The 22591-nt window shown below is 40.4% G+C and overlaps 1 protein-coding gene across 1 annotated transcript in view; it reads right to left on the bottom strand.

The window, feature by feature from the left end:
* The window catches only part of TRPM3 (transient receptor potential cation channel subfamily M member 3), a 350032-nt gene extending 329073 nt beyond the window's left edge, over positions 1-20959 (bottom strand). Inside the window, exon 1 of the mRNA XM_064140553.1 lies at positions 20795-20959. Coding sequence (XP_063996623.1) covers positions 20795-20884 — 90 coding nt within the window. The 5' untranslated portion in view covers positions 20885-20959. The remainder of the gene's footprint in view (positions 1-20794) is intronic.
* Between the last annotated feature and the right edge of the window lie 1632 nt (positions 20960-22591).

Raw genomic sequence — 22591 nt, 5'->3', positions numbered from 1 at the left:
AAGAAAGCAGAATTCATTACAAACCTCACAGGGGAAAAAAAAAGCCATTACTGTAGATTCATTAGGCTTTCTACTTCTTTCCTTTTCAAGTAATTATTTGTGTCCAGGATCTTCTAAGGCAGAATGTCTTAGTATTAACCACTCTAACAAAATAATGGTAGCATCTGCCATATGCTTACTTGTCTATACCAGCACTGCTGCTGATCCCCCTGCAGGTCACAATTTAAGATGATTTAAAGACAGAGAGAAACATCTGGTTTTCATTAGTTATCCAGTCTTAATCTTCTAGGTAATAACACTGTAACTATTGACAAAATGCATAAAAAAAATGAATTGCATTACATATTGAAATTACACATAGGCAAACTGCACATTATGTATGTGCACTTTCTGTAGTTAAAGTAAATAAAACCAGATGAACAAATCTTTAAGATGAACACAGGTCAAAAGAAAGCTTGCATAAAAGTTTGCTGGTTTAAAAATAAGTTGATTAGATGGAGTTGTCTTGAAACTGCTCTGTATATAAATGCCAACACCAAGTGGTTTTGACTTGCCAGACTTGCAAGACTGAATGTGCGACCTGCCCTAAAGTGGTCTTGCCTAGAGGGGGCTGGACTTGGTGATCTCTGGAGGTCCCTTCCAATCCCTAGCATTCTATGATTCTTCATCAGACAATGAACATTCTGGCCTGTTTTTTTTTTCTAAATTGTTTAAACTTTCTAGTAACTTACATAAGAATCTTTCATTTTTAAATAAAAAGCAAATTTGTCCTAAAAATTCATCTCATTTTAATGGCAATGAAAAAAAAATGATTAAGTATTATTATTAACAGGCAATTTACTAAGTCCCCATCTGCAGGAATCTATTAGCAGTTACTTTTTGGAACACAAAGCAATGGAAGAAGACATAGTAATTTAATGCTGACTAGAGGATCTTTTGAATTCATGTTTCCCGTATATTTCAAGAGCCAGCTAGGGAAGGAGTGGACATCTTGGGTTTGTTCTGGAGTAGGAAAGAATTTATGAAATTTCAAGGCTTGTGGCAAGATAAAGAACTTATTTTCTGTCCAGGTCTACTGAGAACTATAACAATAAAAAGCTGGCAACTGGAAAAATACAGGAAAAAAAAAAAAAGAATAAAAGAAAAAACTCCACAGTGCATCCCAGTGCCATTAAGTATAAAGAGAACACACCTTCCACGTGCAATAGAAAGTCAGACATTTTATACTTGAAGGCAGCTCATCATATCCAACATGTGTCTACAAAGCAATCTAATCTTGGTTTAGTAACTGAATACTAATTTTCAAAAATCAAAGCCATAATGAGTAAATCTCACAGACAAAATGATGACCTGACAAAATAATTAAAATTACATCACAATTAAACTGTGATATCGTGTCAAGGACCAAAGCATACCTTATAGATCTGCTGCACACTAGACAACAAGCAATGTCTGATTTACAGGCTTTAGAGTAAAACTGCAAACTGTGAATGTGCAACAAAGTGCAAGTAACCTGAAAAGACAAGTCAACCAGATGGAAAAGATGCTCCATAAAAGTAAACCATTCCACACAAATGCAAACATCCTGTACAATAGAAATTTGTGGATTTGTGGAGATTTGTATTCTTACAACAAAGGTGTAAGTCAACTGTCATCAGGTGTCAGCAATCTTGACATTGTGGGATTTTAGGTAAGACAATTGAACAAAAAAGTTTCTTCAAGGAATGTCTCATGATGGTCTACAAGGTGATAAAGAAGTTAACTGTAAATTCATATGCTATATGCAGCCCAACAGACTGGAATAATTGTCAATCCTCAGAACAGTGTGCAATTAACACAGCTGGGGCTGACAACTGATTTAAGCAGAAGAATGTATCTCACTAATGAAGTGCACAAAAAACCAAAGATCTACAAACCTTGCCAGTTGAGATCTGTAGCACTGCATTTGCATTATACAAAATAGAATCACTCTCAAAAACTGAGTATCTCACCACAGAAGGTTTGTGGAAGCCTTCTTGTCTTTGCTGTTTACACAAGGTGCAAAAAAACAATTGAAACTGAGGTGAACTTAATACTATATGTGCTGTAATACAGCAAACATATCAATATTGGAAGACCTCTAAGAACACAGGATATATTCTTTCCTGTAAAGTGACACGTTACGTTGTTGTTAGTGCTGAAATAGTCCTTGGACTTAATTTCCAATTCATTATTCATTTTTTCACAACGTAATTGATTTGGTAAGTTCACAATCCTGCATCATTGCAAAATGTTAGTGTAGAGGTAACCCTGAATCAGTAAACTAACAGAGGTGGAAATCTGGGTCTAATTTCCTCTTTGTTTCACAATTACACTGTGTCAGGTAGGAAAACTGTAATGACCACAATACAGAAAAAGGTGAAAGAGAAACGCAGAATCATACAACAGTTTAGATAGGAAAAGGCCTTTAATAGCCCTACAGTCATTAACCTAGCAAGCACTGCCCACCACTAAACCATGTTATTAGCCATCATATCTACATGTCTTTCAAATACTTCCCCAGGTGGTGACTCTATCACTTCTCTGGGGAGCCTGTTCAGTTCTTAACAAATATTTCAGCAAAGAATTTTCCCCTAACATTCAATACAAACCTCCCCTCACCCAAAGGCCACTTCCTTCTTGTCCTACCACTTGATACTTGGGAGATAAGATCAACACTATCTCACTACAACCTTATTTTAGGTCATTGTAGAGAGCCAAAAGGTCTCCCCTCACCCTTCTTTTCTGCAGACTAAAGAACCCCAGTTTCCACAGCCGCTAATTCATAAGACTTACTTGATAGACCCTTCCTCAGATTCACTGCCCTTCTCTAGACATGTGTGCTAGTTTGAGCTAATTGGAATATTTTAATAAAAGAAATCAGATCATTGACTGTAAAAATAAAATAATAGTGATGTCCATACCACTCATAGGTTTTGCTGAGAGATATAAAACTAAGAAACAATAGTCAGTCAATCCCTGTCTGGATGCTGCTGCATTAACTATCTTTGATGGGACCAACATAACCTAAACTAATTATTTCCTTCTAACCCCTTATCAGCTCTGATATGTGACCTTCTAATCCCTGCAATTAATCATGTGAGCTATACGGGGCTTGCTTTGTTTATTTTGTAAGAGTTGCAGGGATGGGAAGAAGGAGGGGGTTGGCTGGGAGTTCTCCTGGGCAGTCTGGCTGTTTGGGAGGGATTTTGAATTTCAGTATTACTTTTAACTTATGCATATTTTGAATTTCAGTATTATTTTTAACTTGTACAACTGTCTATAGTTGTAAACATCTGTATATATTGTGTATATATGTTTGTAAATTGAGCCACACTGTAAATATATAGCTTCATTCCTTAACTTCCAGATGGCTGAGTTAGTCTGGTGAATTTGTGGGGGGTGGGAAACTCCCAAGCTACCACAATGCTCCAGCACCTCAGTGTTCTTGTGGTAAGAGGTCCAAAACTGAACATACTCATTAAGATGTGGGCCTCATCACTGCTGAGTACAGGGTGACAATCACTTCCCTCATCCTGCTGGCCACACTGTTTCTAATACAAGCCAGGATGCTGTTGGCCTTCCTGGTAACCTTGGCACATTTCTGGCTCATACTCAGCTTGCTGTCAACCTATATTCTCATGCTGTTTTCTAACGAGCAGCTTTCCAGTGATTTTTCTCCTAAGCCTTGCATGGAGTTGTTGTGACCCAAGTGCAGGACCCAGTACTTGTTTTGTTGGTTTTTTTCCTTCAGTTTCACACAGGTGGCCTTGACCCATCAATTCAGTTTGTCCAGGTCCTTTTGTAGAGCCTCCCACCCTCAAAAAGAGGCTGCCCAACTTGATGTTTTCTGCAAACTTACTGAGGGTACAACTGACAGCCTCATCAAGATCACTGATAAAGATATTAAACAGAACTGGCCTCACTACTGGACCCTAGGGAAAACCTCTTGTGTGTTCCACCAGAACAGAATTTAAATTCTGCTATCAGAATTTGACTCCATTCAACCACCACCCTTTGGGCCTGGCCATCCAGACACATTTGCACCTAGCAAAGCATCTACCCATCCAAGCCATAAGCAGCCAGTTGCTTGCAGAAGTTATGGGACTAGGACAAAATTAAAAGTCAGGTTAAGCTCATCTTGTTTTGACTGCCTTGCATCTTGCTTTTTTCGGGTCAGTTACATGTATCATTGTGCAACTGTGGCAGAGACTAAGAGCAGATAGACAATTTTTATTTTTGCTCTTACATAACAATTTTAATTCAATCAAGGTTTCTTAACCATGTACCTAATTATCACATTTTAAAAAAGACTGGATTCTAAAGTACCTACATCAAAAACTCTTAATTTTCTTAGCTAGAGCTTCATACCTTATAAATGATTTATCTACATCTTCATGTGGTATGTCCCTGAAGAGAGGTCATAAAAACAAAAAAGCTTATTCCATCACAAAAAAAGCATTAAGTCTGGGCTGCAATATGCAGATAATTAAGTATATTTTCTTACCAGTTGTAGTGGTTTGGGCGTTACCCACCCACACACACACTTTGGAAATCACCCAGACTAGACTAGGTTATGGAAATTGAATGAAGCTTACATTTACAGCTAGCACAATATACAAGCAGATATTTACAGTATATACAGTTATAAACAGAAACATACAAGGTAAAAAGGTAATACAGAAACACAACTCCCCTCCCAGAAACCTGAGTCCCCAGGAGGGGCTCTCAACTGCCCTTCCACCTTCTTCCACCCATCTCAACCTTACCCTAGTCCCAAGGAAGAATGGAGGTTTGGCCAGGGGGTTAGGAAGCAAAGTGGATTAATCAGAGAGACAGCAGAGAGGCTAGAGAGAGAAATGCAGCTCAGAGCTTCCAGGCAGAAGTGCGACTCCCTTATCTATGTTTGGATTCTTGTTCTTATACACCTCAGCAAGCCTATGAGTGAAGTAGACACCAGCACCATTTCTCTTTCACAGCTTGTGATCTAATCCTTCTCATCAAAATATTCTAGCTAGCTTCAAACTAGCACACCAGTGAAATTCAGGTCATTCGATGTTTAAAAGTACAAACCAATCTCAAATTACATAGGCAATGTACAAACCAGCAAATTTGTTCAAGACATAACTGAGTAAATAGTGAAATGAGCTGAATGTTAAAAAATTACATTCCTTCAGGAAAAGCTAAACAGTCCACCTAACACTACACTTCAGTGTTCATTCAGTTCACTGGCTCACAACTCATAGAATCACCTTATGAATCATTAATGCTGCCTTCTTTCTTCTCTCTTCAGAAATTTCTTGGTCAGTTGGTCAAGTTTATATTTGTCGGCTCACACAACATTAAAGCATCACAAACTTAGAAAAATGTCATTCTGGGGCCTTAGTACTTTTCCTGAGTACAAATCCTACCATGGGTTTGTAAAATAGAGAGGTATATACAATCTTCCTTAGACACGTAACTAGGAGTATTAACTACTGATAGAGCCTATCATGTTTAAACACACTGGTGATCAAAACAGTAACTTAAGAATCCAAGAATTGCTGGCTTTTACCTGAATTGTACCAGAACTGCTGCATTTTGTCATTCAACAGACCATTTATTTACTACGAAAACCAGTTATTGCTCTGTTTTCATTCAAATATGGAGGAGGAAACTGTTCTTCTAGTTCAGTGCAATAAGTCTTTGTTTCAACTGCCTGTTGAGAAAATCTTAAAAAAATGTAAAATGAGATCAATTTCTAATATTGTTAAAGAATTTTGAGCCACTTGGAAAGCACATGATCAGACCTTCCCTATAATTAGCTGAATTAGTTCTAATGAAAACACATTCAATCCTCACAAAATCCTGTGGCATACAGCAAAGGGATGAAACAGCAGACACCAAGGCATCATCAATATCCAAAATCTGAATAACTGGTGAACAATTCATATGTCAGCTGTCAGATACAGCTGCATTACTGTAACAAGTGATTTATCTTTAATGCTTTAGAAGTGGAATTATCTGACCAGATCCAGCTGTGGAAAGAAATGCAGGTGTTGACACTAAAGTACTTCAGAAAGGATCCTCCAGAATAACTTACTGTGAGCTGATACTTTGCTAAGCAGTACCATCCCTAGCTCACCTCTGAAGGAGATGATATTCCATTCACATTCCCTTGTGATGGCTGAATAAACCCAGCTCTCCCTGGCATGTCACATGCAAAACTCCCTAACCAGTTCAGCCGTCTCTACCACAATGACTCCAGCATGTCCACATGCTTATTGTTCTGGGGTGACCAGAAATGGACACACAGCATTCCATTTGTGGTCTCACAAACAGAAGTGAGGCATTGCTTCCCTTGACCCCTTCTGGCTACAGTCCTAATACTGCCTCATGTTCACCCTTTCTGTCCACTATGAACTGGTTTCCATCACTGTTTCTAGTATTGAGAGAGAATTGGCAAATGAGAAGTTGACTCATGGATTGAGTCAACTCTGATGACATTCAAAACCATGCTATGTTATGCCAGCTTCAAACTGAAATGCTGGCTGGAGCAAAGTATCATTGTAGTTCGGATTATAACATGAGAAGCTTCCTGTTTCAGTTGCTGCTTTTGGGTTCTGGATTTGGGAATGTTGTTCTGTCCTGCTGGGATGGCAGTGGGACAGGGAGGGGTGGAGGAGTCAGCTCATTGACTTCTGCTGTTCCTTTCTGTGTTTTGTGATTTCTTTTGCAAATAGGCCAGGGTAATTTTTTCTTTTTAAAGCTTTTCATGTGAACTTGGAAGATTTTTTGGTGTCACTTTCCCTCACTTCTGTGTTAACCCATTACAGAAGCCAATTAAAGTTTCAGTATTTTTAGAAATTACTTGGATGCAAAAGTCAAATGTCAACTAAGTAAGTTCACTGACGATACTAAACTGGACTCCCACAGGGGTAGAAAGGCCTTACAGAGAGATCTGGATAGATCTGAGGGCTAGGCAATAACTAACTGTAGGAAAGTGAACAGGAACAAGTGTAAAATTCTCCACCTGAGACAGGGTAATCCTGGTTACACAAAGAAATTGGAAGCAGCCCAACAGAAACAGGTCTGGGGATCTGGCTTGAAAGGAAGTTGAATATGAGTGAATAGTGTTTGCACCCAAAGGGTCAGTAAGCACAGCATGGCTAGCCAGTCAAGAGAGGCGACTGTCTCACACTACATAGCACTGGTGCAGTCCTATCTCGAGTATGATGTGCAGTTTTGAATACTTTAATAGAAGTCCATCAAACTACTAAGTTTGTCCCAAGTTGATGAAAATCCTTGAAGGCAAGACTTAGGAGAAGCAGTTGCAGCTGGCTTGTTCAGCCTTGAGAAGTCTGAGGGGTGATCTTATTGATGTCTACAACTCCCTCACTGAATCCTTCTTTTTTTGCATTGAAACAAGTGTGTTATATTAGGCTGCCTGTGGCCTCCCAGTGAAAAGTTCGAAGCCCCCATAGCAGGAAGAAAGTGTTTTAATGACAGCTATGTGGAGCACCTGAAGAAGACCTCAAATCTGAAATTCAGACTCATAGCCTTCTGCACCATGGAAGCACAGAACAGGAAACCCAGAAAGGGCTAAAACTTTAATGGAGCTGCTACATACAGACACATTACAAAGTCACTCATCTCAGGGATTACAAGTTCCCCAGCTTCAGAAACAAGAGAATGGGCTGACACAGTTGTATTGATACTGTTATTTCTAGACAACGTTGCATCAAATGGTTTCTGAAAAATCAATCACACAAAACTGAGGCATTGAAAAGTAAGTCTGAGGGTGTTAATTCTAGTTTTACTCATGGTGACAGGTAACAACTGCTTCCAGAATGGGATTTTTCATTAGCAAGAGACGTTTTCCTAGAATACACATATACACCCAGCTCACGCAACAGCATTTTGACATGAGGAAGAAATGCTGTTGGAGACACATGTGTCATGGAAGGCCAGTACAGGCCTAACACATGTCCTGGCTTGTCCAGACATGATCCTCTGCTGCCCCTTCCTTCTGTTGAAAAGGGAAGCATCATGGAAGAGAAGACAAAAGGCTTGGAGACACCAAGTCTGCTCTGGCAGAAAAACAAGGTGCACACACTTGTTTATGCATGGCACGTGTTTTCCCAGATATGGGTAAAGCAAGCTCTTCACTAATATGCTCAGGTTTGGCAAAGTGCCACTCTGACTGGTGAATATCTGTGACCAAATGGACTACTACACTCAGGCATTTCATAAATACAAGAAACATGCTCTCTGCTATTGTGCTTTTGCCTCATTGTGCTCAGTTGTGCTCTGCTCTGCCTCATTTTGCTCTGCTGCTATGCTCCAGACCAGCTTTGCTTTGAGGTCTCAAGCTTGTCCACCTGGAAACTGCCATGCCTCAGTTTACCAGGGAAAGGCATTAAGTGCCTCCATGCTGTAGGCAAGAATCAGCCACCAGCCAGACATTGTGTCTGCCTGCACATCCATTCATCCAGGAAGGAACCAAGATCAGGTCAGAGACTGTCTAAACCCCAGCATCCTGCTGTAGCCCTGGAGAAAACTCCAAAGCCTCTAACGGCTACCAGATCACCTACAGCAACCCCTCTGGGTGTTTGGGTGCTGTCTGAGACTACAATGCAGCCCTGGAAATTCTGAGATACTACTCTGTGAGTAAGTATTCTAAAAGCCTCTTTGTAATTAAAGTTCTGATTTGGTTTCGTAAACTCTATTGTGCCTTCTGCTTCAGCAGAAAGGAGCCTCTCGAGTCCTCCCAGAGGGCAAGTGGCATACTGGCTGCAGAAATGTTTCCAGCAGTTTAAATTAATACCTGTATTGCTAGTTTTTTCTTAAGTGTTCTAAATTACCTGTTTCCCTCTGTGTAAATACCCACAACCATGCCTTCAAACCTCATAAATAAGTTTTCTGGCGAGTTTTAATGTTAATAAATATGTTTCATAATTAATTAATTTTCCATCTGGATATCAATATTAATACCAAAATTAATAAATCAGTATTAATGTTTAATCAATTATAACAACATACCAACTTAGTTCACTCAGTGATCACCCTGAGATACCCGAACACACATCCAGTCTTGAACCAAATCACAAACTGGACATTACACATATCTGCACTTCTATCAGTTACATAATCTGGACATCATACATATCCAGAAGCCAAAAGTATCACTGTGTGATGAGCACAGCAGTGAACATAGTCTGTTCTGTGGCTGAACCCTAGATAGAGGTGGACAGTGGAGTTCCTGGAGCTAGAGATAGCTGAAGAAGAGTAGAGACTCACTAGGAGCTGGCCATTCTCAGGAGCAAGTCTGATGTCTATGGGCATGGCCAGAAGCAATTGTGGGAGATTTAAACAGCCCTAGGAAGCTTGAGAAACTAGGGTGTGGCATGGCAGTTCACAAGAGGCAGTGTCTGGGGAGGGCCCAGTACCCTGCTTCCACATGCACGGCCCAGAGAAGTGCTCAGACTTTCTGCCAAAATGGTGAGCACTCACCCAAGAGCTAAAACTAGAGTGTTCACAGAAAAAGAGGCTGAGAAGCTTGATATATTCAGTGAGATGGAACAGGTAAAGAAAGAGACCTCAGTACAAGTGTTAGGTTGCAGCAAGTGCCCAGACTCTTCTCCTCGTGAAAAGGTTAGTATCTGGAAAAGGTGTGCAGTAGTTGAGGATCTCTTACATCAGGCGGCTAAGTTGCAAGAAACAGCCATAAGCCTATATACATCATTAGAGCAGCCGAGACAGCCATAGACGTTTTCATAACCATATTCCTGTAGCAACCCTCACAGAAAACAAGGCACCTTGGACTCTGGTGATGCACAAAAGTGGGACTCTGCCTCAGTCTCCACTCTTGAGTACCACCAGCAAAACTGTATATGAATCCTGTAATACCTATTGACACCAACAAACACACAAGGTCTACCGTAAAAAGAAGGAATGAGTGCTTGCAGTGGGTGACTTTCTGTTAAAAGGCATTGAGATGTCCATCTGCTGAGCTGACAGGGAGTCATGAGAGGTATGCTGCCTTCCACGACATGAGATCCAAGATGATGTGGCCAAGAAAGCGCCACAGCCTGTCAAAAGCACTGACTACTATTCACTGTTATGCTTTCATGTGGGCAAGAATGATGCTGCAAGCAAGACCCTGAGCAGAATTAAGGAAGACTATAAAGTACTGGTGTTCAAGTTTGTATTTTCCTTCATTTTACCAGTTAAAGGGGGAAGCCAGAAATAGTGGAATATTGCATATCTGCTCCTGGTTGTGTGACTGGTGCCATCACAAGGGGTTTGGATTTTATGACACATTCTTTAATGACCTGTTAGGAAAGGATGGAATGCATCTGTCTTTAAGAGGCAAGGGAACATTTCACAGCAAGCTGGCCAAATTGGTGAGGCAGGCTTTAAAATGAAGGAATTTGGGCAATGCTCATGATGGGACTTGCACAGTCAAAAATGGCAGGGTGTCTGCGTTTTAAGGTCTGCTATCTGGCAAACAAGAATCACCCCCACTAAACTCAGTGAAAGTGCCTCCATTCATTCAGTTGGATTTCAGGCAGGTCCTAATGAAATTAATGGAAACTGACTGTTGTAACACTTTTGATGGCACTGAGATGCTAAATTTGTCAGATAATTTGATGGGAAAGATTCACTCAGTTTCAGTACTTAGTTGAAGACTTCCTATTATAGTTACAAACCTGGCAGATTGCAATATTGGATGAGCACTGTAGTTCTCATTTGTTCTGCCTCTACAGACATCCATTTTATCATGGGACTTTTTTGCGATGCTTGAGAATTTTTTAACATCAAATACAGCTGGAAAATAGCCCTACTTAAAAGTAACCAATAGAAAAACCTCTCACATTGGATATTAGCAATAGCAGTCAGCAGCTTCTAAGGGATAGCAATCCTCTGAATAATTTACTATTCACATCTTGAAAAAGCTAAGGCTTCCACAGTTACCATTAATATGAAATTGTACAGGATCTCTATGGCTTGATAGATCAGACCTTTATCTTTAAATTATCCTTAAAGAATCACACAGATCAAGATAAAATAACCTTGTCACATTTAATTTCCCACTAGGATATTTCAGAACGCATTTTTTATTCCCTGCTTCTCCCCAGACTTGTGTTAGAAAGATCAAAATCACATTATTCCAGAGAAATGTACACTAACATAAAATTTTGCTCATTTTTATGTAATAAACATATGCTTGAAGTTCAGCGTCTTAGAAAGTACTGAACTGCTGATTGTCCCCCACATTAGGTGTTCAAAAGATTAGAAATCTAATGAGATCATTAAAAAGCACCAGGATTATTACTCTGCAAAGAAACAAAAAGAGTATTTCTACTGTGCAAAACAAAATGGATTGTGCCCACCCAAAACTCTCCCTGGCGATTGATGGCTGATAGTCACTTCACGTCCTTGTTATGTCAGCTAAATCAGGAAGACTTTGTAGACTTTTTAACAGGAATGTTACTTACCTTCTGTTTCCCTATCATCCCTTCTCCACTTTAGAGTTAGGATTATTATGGAAGATTGAACAGAGTCACTCATAACCCTGCTGGCTTTTCCTGTGAGACATTTGATGATGAAAGAAAGAAAGAAGGCCAGAATTTGTAAAGAATGAATTTGGAAGAGCAGAGAAGGAGAGAGCAAGTGGAGAAGGAGAAAGCAAGTGAGGGAGCGAGCAAGGGAGTGAAAGAGAGAGCAAAAGAGAGCAGGAGAGGGAGAGAGAAGGAGAGATAGGGAGAGAGGAGGAGAGAGAGGCAGAGAGGGGGAGAGAGGGAGAGAGAGGGAGAGAGAGGGAGAGAGAGGGAGAGAGAGGGAGAGAGAGGGAGAGAGAGGGAGAGAGAGGCAGAGAGAGGCAGAGAGAGGCAGAGAGAGGCAGAGAGAGGCAGAGAGAGGGAGAGAGAGGAAGAGAGAGGAAGAGAGGGAGAGAGAGGGAGAGAGAGGGAGAGAGAGGGAGAGAGAGGGAGAGAGAGGGAGAGAGAGGGAGAGAGAGGGAGAGAGAGGGAGAGAGAGGGAGATAGAAGGGCGAGCAGCAAGAGAAATTCAGTCTAACTCCCATATATATATAGCTACATTTACAGCAAAATAAATCACCTAATAATCTATTATGGAAGATGACAAAAAAGCACGTGTCATGAGTCTAGTCTATTAAACTCGTTACTTTCCAAACACAACAAAATAATTTTTAAGCACAGAAAGCTGCAGTACCTGTCCCCTCTGCTCATAATGGGCAAAACAAGAAGTCATAGATATTTAAGTGCAGCAAGAAAGTTTCAGGAAGATAGCACAAAAAAGTATTTCTGATAGCATAGACAGGGTCACCATAAAAGATTACCTATGAGGGTGATGGCTTTAGGAACTTAGACAAACGCCTGTAAGAAATCACACATATTGAAGTAGTCCTTCTGGTGGCATGATAGAGTGAGCAATTTTTGTGGGTAGAATTTCCACAGACTCAGTTTATCCTGTTCTCAAGGAAGAAAGCACCTGTAGGAACTTCCAAAACTGTTATCATATTTTTTTTTAAGACAAAGTTGCATTTGAACTGATTTTTTTTTTATGGATGTGGCTTCCAAGTAGTATTACTTGACAACCGTATATAAAAAAAACAATACAAAACTGCAGGCATCACATCCTAATCCAAACCCTTTACTACCGTCTTAGTGAGCATTTTGGGCAATCTTGATGCCTGATCTACCCATCCTTCAGGCAGAGGAAGGTGATCACTTCCTTGGTTGGATCAGTCATTAGACTGGATGCAGCAAATTATTTAACATTATTGCCATCATAACCTGGCACCACTATTGCTTCTGTGAGTATAGACTAAGCAGATAAATGTCCAAAAAAATGCTTTGATGATGCAGTAGACAAGGGGCAGTGGGAAGATGGACAGAAAGGTAGGGAGAGAAATGTGAGAAAAGCACTAGTAGCACAGCTAGGTTGTGTGCATCTTCACAATTTTAATATGGCAACACAACATCTACAGCCAGAAAAATAAACCCCACTGTTTATCAAATGCAGCCTTCTGCATAAGACACCTCCCTCATAAGACACCACCTAATGATTTGAAGCACTGATCTCAAAAACTGAATAAGAATGTATTTGGAAAATGCCTTCTATGATTCAGAAAACTTAAGAAACCTCTACACACAATCTGGAAGGTCTTGAGGTTATCCTGTAAATAGTGCATCCAGTTGTAGTTTTAGTCTCTCTGTCTAGTTAAAAAGCAAAGGTGCACACTGAGCCATTGCACTGTGAAACTGACATGATACTCCACTACAACAGATATGGCAGCAACACACCACGCCAATTCAGTAAACAACGCTCAAAATATGGCATCCTTCCTTAACACAAGATTGCAGTGCATGTTCCTTAATTATGATGTCTCAGAAGGTTCCTAGATCTGTCCTCTGCATCTAGCAATCACAGGTGAAAAAAGAGGTAACCGAGAGACAATGCTTTCACTCCATCACTCTCTCACTAACGTAAAATCAGTTTGATGATTGTTTGAATTATAATAATCCTGATATTTTCTTCAGTAACTTACTTGACACTTGAAAAAAACCCAGACAAAATAAAACAAAACACTTTGGCAGACTGCTCCATGACATCATATTATTTGGGGGATGAAAGATATTTTCAATGAAGTGATTTTATTTCTTGCCTTATAGTGGCTTTGACATAAATTTCCAGAGAGCCCTGAGGGTATTTCTTTTTACACTGTAGCACAGTCTTGTTATCAATTCAGGTGGAATAAAACCACTCAGCTTTACTTTATGGTCTTGTGCCCTGAATTTTTCACATGGCACCCTTTCAAACATAAGGAACAGTATTGCAGAACAACATTAAAATCTTATGTTGGTAAAATAGGATATACTAACACATTAAAGAGCATTGTATTTGTAGCCTCCCGCTTGTATGACTTCTGTACTTAGTATCACTAAACAATTATTTTTAAAACAATAGCACCTGTTCAGAATCAGCCTTGTTTTTTTAATATTCTGTTAACATATATATATATATATATATATATATATATATATATATATATATATATATATATATATATGCTACTTTCCCCCATCTATTTATTTGTTTGTTTATTAATTTAAATTTATCTGGAAACAAGGCTATAAAGCATCTCAGATGCAGTCACAAATTACCAAACTTATACTGCTAGATTTTGGGTTGATGTCTCTATTTCTTCTTTCTCAATTGAGATAATATTTTTTTGCTGTGGAAATTGATTTCCTTCTACATCACTTTCATGTCAAGGGTCACCAACCTGAGTAATATTCATGGAAAGGATTTAGTCAGTATGGTAAACTGCTAACGAGCTCTGATTCACCATAAATCACATTAAAAATTTAGAAAATGTACATAACATAACCACACTAAGTGACTACTGTATGTAAAAAGGGAAAAAAATGATCATTTTCTACATTTTCTTCTCTTTCAGAAGAAATTAACTGATACAACCTGTCAGAAATTCCTTGCACGTGAACATGCTCAGTAGCCACATAAGAATGATTGGTGCTTCTCAACATTGGTGAGAAGTGTGACTTCAAAAAACAGGCAGCTTTTGGAAAGGTGCAACCCCCGAAAGGCATAACATGTGCTCTTCAACACCAGCCATAAAACGCTCTTCATCGCACTGCCATTAAGTTGTTATAAAATGTGAAGTACTAGAGGTGTAGCTAAGAGTTCATCAGCAGTAATGCAAGCACACCTGCACAAAGCTGACAAAAAGCTATACTGCCAGATCTACTGCACCCCAATTTGGGGTCTTAAAATAATTTCTTCCTGATAAAGCAGCAAACCGGAAAGGCACAGCAGTGCCCTAGCCAAGTCTCCTTCTTGCCATCCTTAAACAACTGAAATGATGGTATAAGAGTGAAACATAAAACAGAAAGTAGAACACCTCTCTTTGCTGACAACATGGCTTTTAGGCTTCAAAGGACAAGTAATACACCCTAGAAAATATGTAAATGGGGCAAAAAATGTGCAACATCTATTACAACTGCAGTAGATATAACTATGATCCTTCTAGCAAGAAAGCAGTAGTTTATCAAATAATTTCTTTCTGAACAGAACCTAAACACACTCTTAAATCTCATTTATCACTCATACTGTACACAGCATCCCACCATAACAAGAGGCGTGACTAGTATTGCTATTCATGAATTTAGAAGACAATTATTGACTGATTGCTGTTTCTCTATATGCCTGTTTTTTAAACAGTTTGACTCTAAGGGCTGAAGTGTTATTACTTCCTAGAAGGTACAAAATCACCCTGAAGTAAGCATAGTCGTTGCTCATTCATTATTATAATTTAAGTTAGCAAGCAGTCCATTGCAGGCACAGGTAAATTACTGCCTTCATTTCGGTTGGTTATATGAACATAATTTCACAAACACTTAGTGAACCAGCTCAGTAATGATAATAATATACCTCAGGATTTTTTCCAAGTATCTGTTTTTCAGTCAAGATTTAGCAAACCTGCCATCTCATTTTGTTGTAGATTGAAATGTGTGTGTGGTAAATTAATTAAAATAATAATCAGAATACATTCTTAACTATTAAACAGTGATGAACCAGAAGATCTCACTGACAACTGGACATCAAAATATTAGCTAAGAGAAAAAAAGAAGTCTACACAGCTTGACTGCCTTTGTGTCTAGATCTATGTTCATTGTCTCATTGACAGTGTATAAAATAGAATAAAGCCCCCTCACTGCTGTTTCTGAAGACCATAAGACAATCTAACACTACTATCTCATTATTATGGCACAGAAATTCACTTGCAAGTGATTTTAAAAAATATAAAAAATATCTCCCTTCAGTGTTTTATCATTCTGTGTTTTATCATTCCAGTGTCTTTTTTAAGTCCACATGATGAAGTACAGAATTCTTCTATGTTAGTCAACTTTTTATCACAGCAAAGGGTTCAGAAGTACAAATTCTTCCTGTTTTTTAAAGAACATGTTTCACTCTTCCATCACTCTGGAGAAGTAAATTTTTAATTCTATTTACCAAGTTTGGGGGTTTTGGCTGGTTTTGGTTTTATTTTTTAAGTATCCTGAAATAAATTTGCATTTGATAATTAAATAGTAATTAGATTTCTTAGCTGATTTGGGCCGTTGAACAGTATGGCATTTCAGCACACACCTACTAAAGCTTGCCACGTTTCCCTGTCCTTGTTCCTGTTGATACATTCTTTATGGACACAAACAAACATGCTATAGCAGAAGAAATATTGTCCACACTACAACTTCACATATTTTAATGCAGCCAGAATTTCATATATAAATACTGTCACACTGAAAAGGCACCGTGTCTCATTCCAATGATACATAGCTTAGCTTTTTTTTAGTCTTCTCTTGAGATACCTTATGTGTTCTTGGTAGGGCAACTAAATAAAAACAATTAATGAAGTAAGATCTAGGTTCTCAGTTGGAAATAAATTTGGTATCTGATCTCTTTAAGCTTCCTGCAGTTTTTGGAGCTAGATTAGGCTGCTGTGCAAGTTAGATAAATGTTCTTTGTGTTCATTTGGTAGAGCTGAGCAGGCATTTTTACTCAGCCATATGCTGGGAAAAATCAGCCAAAACATCTTTTCCAGTGTTTCTCCCCATCACTGTCTCCTTCCTTTTGTCTCATCTAATTCTACTTACTGAAATGCAATTAATGTTTTTTTTTTTTTAATTTAGCAGTCTTCTTTAGAAAACACCAGACTAGATAAACTGTTGCTTTCAAAATGTATAGCAGAGTACTTCTACACATATACATCTCTAAAGAGGTGGTGTTATGCTTATTGTGCATTGCAGATACTTTTTTTTTTTGGTGCTCTGTCTACTCTTAGTTTAGGATATTTTTAAGTGCATTGTTTACTCCTTGATCCCATGCCATGTATCATATCTGTTCCAAGCAGAAATGCAACATCTTCAGTCTTTCCTAGGGCACAGGGCTCCCCAAGGGTAGTCTTTAGCATGGTGCCATTCTTTTTTTTTTTTTTAAGAGCATACAAAATTGTCAAAAAATTACTTGTTTCTCTAGATTCTGACATTTGGACTTGGCTTCATTTCCTAGGAGAGAATTTCTTCTTCCAACATGTAGAACCTCAGAAACTCTCAGCACAAAACAAAAAGAAATGTGACTACGAGAAGTTCCTGTAAGTGGAATTCCTGCTCTTACATACATAAGGGCACAAAGCAGATCAGGACTGCTGGCCAATAATATTAACAGTTCCTGAAAACAAATTAAAAACTATCAAGGTAATGAGACCTTGTCCAGACACACAAAGAAGCAAGCTTCTAAACTCAAGCAGTAAAACAGAAACTGGACATGCCACTGCTGGAAAGCCTCTGGAAACTAACTTGTCTAAGGAGAAAGAAGGTTCCCTCTTCTGCACAAAGTCATCCTTCTTGCACGGGTGTTCAAGGCACTTCTTAGTCCTTCTGATGGGAAGGCATTTGATGGTGCATTAGCATGTATTTAAACATATTGGAAAAAAAACTAAAAATGAAAATTACCAGCATGGAACACACTACAGGAAATACTTATTAGGAATAAAAATGGGAGTAGTGTAGGATGAGCTGATGACACAAGTCATAAAAATATTCTCCAATAATTTGTTTCAATCTGCACTTCAAATATAGCTCCTAGTACTCTGTGTGCCTGTTACAATATGAAAATTAGAGAAAACAGGATTATGGAACCATACCTAAACATGAGGGTATTAGTGAAGTGAGTCAAAATAGTCACACACGCCTGCAAGAAAACCGTACAGAGCTAAGCTGGACAGCCTCTGCAAATGATCCTAGTTTATCTAAACCAAAGGAGGCCACTGTGGCCAGATATATCAAATTCCAGTTCAGGCAACTGAGCACTGCACATAATGTCAACAGAACAGGATAGAAGCATAGCTGTTGAATAACACCTTTTGTTATTTATTTAAAACCAGACATTTCAAGGCAATCCTATTGATTTGTTAATGAGTCATACAAATTGAGAAGTCTCAATGCGAGTTTTTTATTTCAGTGTTCATTTAGATGTACTGGTGTGAAAACACTGATACTACACTTAAAATTATATTAACAGGATAAGAGCTTCAAACATCTTATTGAGAAGACATGAAACTAATTGAAAACTTCACACTCTTTATTACCAAGGTCACACCACAGTTATTTCTTGACATGTAAAACAGGAAATCTCTTCTATCTCTCAGTCCTACAACAGCAGGCAAAGGTGTATGCTAAAACTTAATGATGTCATTAGCTGTTTGTTCTGCTGAAGTAAAATAAAGTGTGGAAATGATAAGGGCACAATAATATCTTATATTCTCTCATTGTTTACAAATTTACAATGTACACCAAAACAGAATCTGGCAAACATAGGCAAAGCAGATAAAAATGTGCCACTGCACACCAGATTTTGTAAAGTTTATTCTGTTACCAAAGGCATTATCGGCAGAGACAGGCTATATAGAAAAAGGTCTACTGCATATCTACTCAGAGCAGTATTACATTAGATCTTAAGACCATTTAAGCCATTTGAAAACTTGGCAATTAAAAAGTTAGCTTGGATTACTGTATCATAGAATCAACCAGGTTGGAAGAGACCTCCAAGATTATCCAGTCCAATCTATCACCTAGCATTTGTGGATTTACTGGAGCATATTTTATTTAGAAAACAAAAGGTTTCTCTATTTCTTGGCAAAAGACAGCAGAAATAAAATAATGCAGACACCTTTCTGATGAGTGAATTTGTATACATAAATCCAAAGACTTTCCTGCAGGCTGTCTACTGTATCCTTTGGCAAATTAGGACAATGGGTCCCTGCTTTTAAGTGAATCACTTGCTTTGAATACACTAACCAATAACATATAAAAATAGGAAGTGGGTAAGAATTGGAAGCAAAATTTTAAGGTACTTGGGACCCTTGAAGATGCTGATATGTGCTTTTCCCTCCAACAAGCAACCACTTCTGCTCATCAGCTCCCAAGGGCACTGGAGTCTCACTTCCTTTGCTCTGTTCTCTTCTTCAACTTATGTATCCCTTTGTGCAGAGTTGGTTATGTCTGCTTGCACTGCTCTTGTTCCGTCTGCAGGTTCCACTCCCTACCTGGCCCTAAAAGGTTATAGCTATAGCTTCAGAAAACAATTTTTAGTCAGCCCTTCTAATAATTAATCACACTGTTCACCCTTAAAATGTGCAATAAAAAGAAGCCATACACAGGGGGCAACATTTGGCTGCCAAAAGAGAAATACTGCAGACTTCTTTTATCCCCTCCTGATATTGAAAATTATAATAAAATGATCCACATCTGAGGTCTCATACATTTTTTTCCTTTTTTTTTCTTTGCTTTCCCTAAATGTATTTTGACTATAGAGCATGGACAGCCTAATGTGTGCTTATGGAGCAAGTGGGGGAAGCCACTGCAAGAGAATGAACTCTACTTTCTGATTTGTTCTGTATTTAGTCACATTTTGATTTTTCAGCTGTCTATCTCCTGTTGTTTGGAGCTGCTCAGAATGTACCTGCCAGCAGCCACAGACTAAATTTGGATACAGAAATATTTTCTAATGTAGCCTCTTCCTGTCAGGATATGATAAATACCTGTGCATCCCATATACAAGAAGTGTATGTGCAACACATGCCTGGCTAAGTGCATTATCATAACTTCATTACTGTTCCAATATTTTGCATTAGGAAAGACTGACCTAATTTCAAAGCTACCCACGCAAAATCAAATGGTTGTATCAAACATTACCTCCAACACTCTGCTACCGTAGCCATGTTCTACCTGGCTGCACATTAATTTCAAAGCCAAACTATCAAATACTAGGACAAACAGAGATAATTAGTGGCATGAACACAACATATTACAGGTTCAGACGCCTAAAGGAATCCGAATTCTTTATATTTTCATTGCACAATCCAATTAACTGAAGAGTTGTGAGAATAAAAAAGGCTATTTTTTTTTTAGTTTAATGTAATCTCTTTTTTAATCAGAAGGCTGATTCAAGATATTTTGGTTTTCAGTTACAAATGCCTCTAAAACAGTTTCATGGGGACATACAGTAATAGTGGTACTTTAGATGCTGAGATTAAGAGCCCTTCACTGTCTATAACCTTTTCAAATAATTCGGAATTATTTCCTATGAAAGCATATTTTTAAAGACCTTCAAAAGCACCTTCAGAACTGTGCTGCTTGGTTTGAACAAACAATTACCAGAAAGTTTCAGTGATGCTGTCTGCACTGCCAGTCTTCAACTAAGCCTATTCCTACACATAGCTTTCAACAACCTAAGACAGTTCTGGTCCACTCGGCATTTTACTCTACTTCCTCTTAGTACCGGACCTCCGGGTATTTCCTAGGGATTTGGCAGCCTCAAAGAACTGACAGCAGGCGTTTGCTCACAAAGAAGCACACCTTAGAAACGATCTCCTTCATTCTTAGAAGTTCACGCCTTGATTTTTGCAAGACAAGGCAAACAAGCATAAAAGACATCCATCCACCACCCCTTACTCCCTTTTTACCCCTCTCTCACACCTTTCTCGGCAAATAAACATGCAGAACTAGAGTACAGATACACCATTTCGGTATCTTCAGGTACTCGCAAGGAGATTTAAAAGCAACAGGGAAGCTAATTAACAGTAAAGTTGGGGCTATTTCCGAATTAACTTTCCAGCAACAGCGTCTGCAGTCCTCCGGACAGATGCTGAACGGCAGACGCCGGCTTTCAACGCGGACTGTCATCGTACCTTAAGAAGTCTGACGGAGGGGAGGAAGGCAGCATGGCACAGCTTCCGGATGGTCCAGTTCAGCGGCCGGGGCGTGTCGGTCTGATTCATGACCCTCCGCAAATCCCACCGGCAGACCGGCCGCAGACCTGGCAGCACCTCCCGCCCAAACCGCCCCAGCGGGCGTCCCGGGCACACCCCGCCCGCGCCCCCGGCGTCGCAGGGCTAGGCTGGGCTGGGCTGGGCCGGGGCCCGGCGCAGGCAGCGGGCAGGGGGCTGGGCTGGGTTAGGCTGGGCTGGTCCGGCGCCAGCCGCGGGCTGGGTTGGGCTGGGCTGACCTGGCCCAGCGGAGGCAGAGGGCTAGGTTGGGCTGGCCCGGAGCTGGCAGTAAGGAGGGCGCTGAGTTGGGCTGGGCTTGGCTTGCCCGGCGCGGGCAATGGGCAGGGGGTTGGACTGGGCTAGTCCGCCGCGGCGCGGGCTGCGGGCAGGGGCTGGGCTGGGCTAGCCCGCCGCGGCGCGACGCGGGCAGCGGGCAGGGGGCTGGGCTGGGCGGCACCGGTCGCCCGTGCTCCCGCCTTCAGAAGGCAGCCTCCTGCGTGGGAACAGCAGTGTTCATGCATACCAAATATGACTGAGCGGAGGCGATCAGCCCGCTGCTCGGGGCAGGCTGTACTGGTTGAGCTGAAGGGGGCAGCCCGCATTAAAATGAAGGCTGCAGTGACAGGTGCTTCTTCTGCTCGTTTCCACCTGTCCTTCTCGGAGAGGAGCCAGGATTGCCTCTCCCACCGAAGCTCAGCCATCCGCCCCGCTCCTCTGCTTCCCTAGCGAAAAGCAGGGTGGAAATCAGGTAATTTAAGGAGAGGGTTACCTGCACTCTCTGTCCTAAGGTGTTACGAGGAGAGGGGAGCCGGCGTGAGGGGCGGGGCCAACGCTCAGCAACGACTGAGGCCGGAGAGGATTTATTCACTGTTCGCTGCTAAAATGGACCTAGAGAAGGCACAGCTCCAGTGATGTGGCATAGCATTGCTGTGACAGCGGCTGGGGGCAGCGGTGGGAAGCTGTACTGTGAGGCTTGAGCACTAACGTGCACATTCTGGGAAAAAGAAAAAAAAAAAAACCAAAACGGAAAAAAAAAAAACCCCAACAACCAAACAAAAAACCCACCAGGAAACCCAAACACAACAAAACCAGCAATAACTACAGCCAAAAAACCCAACAACGAATCATGTTTGGAATTTGGCTCACTTTAATATTAAACCTATGTGCAGAACTATTGTTTTAAAGACATGCAAAGGTCAGACCCCACCTGGAGTACTGTGTGCAGTTCTGGAGCCCCCAACACAAGAAGGACATTGAACTGATGGAGTGGGTGCAGAAGAGGGCCACAAAGATGATGGGAGGGGTGGAACATCTCTGCTATGAGGACAGGCTACAAGAGTTCAGGCTTTTCAGCATGGAGAGAAGGCGGCTTCAAGGAGACCTTGTAGTGGCCTTCCAATATCTGAAGGGGACCTACAGGAAGGCTGGGGAGGGACTATTTACAATGTCTTGTAATGGCAGGACAAGGGGTAATGGGTTTAAACTTGAAGAGGGGAGATTTAAACTAGATGTTAGGAAGAAGTTATTTACAGTGAGGGTGGTGAGACACTGGAACAGGTTGCCCAGGGAGGTTGTGGATGCTCCCTCCCTGGAGGTGCTCAAGGCCAGGTTGGATGAGGCCTTGAGCAACCTGCTCTAGTGGGAAGTGTCTCTGCCTATGGCTGGGGCTTGGAACTGGATGATCCTTGAGGTCTCTTCCAACCTAAACTATTCTATGAT

Source organism: Pogoniulus pusillus, chromosome Z (assembly GCF_015220805.1).
Source record: "Pogoniulus pusillus isolate bPogPus1 chromosome Z, bPogPus1.pri, whole genome shotgun sequence".
In the NCBI taxonomy this organism is placed as follows: Eukaryota; Metazoa; Chordata; class Aves; order Piciformes; family Lybiidae; genus Pogoniulus; species Pogoniulus pusillus.
The sequence above is the reverse complement of the archived record's forward strand: the minus strand, read 5'-3'. Positions and strand labels throughout refer to the sequence as shown.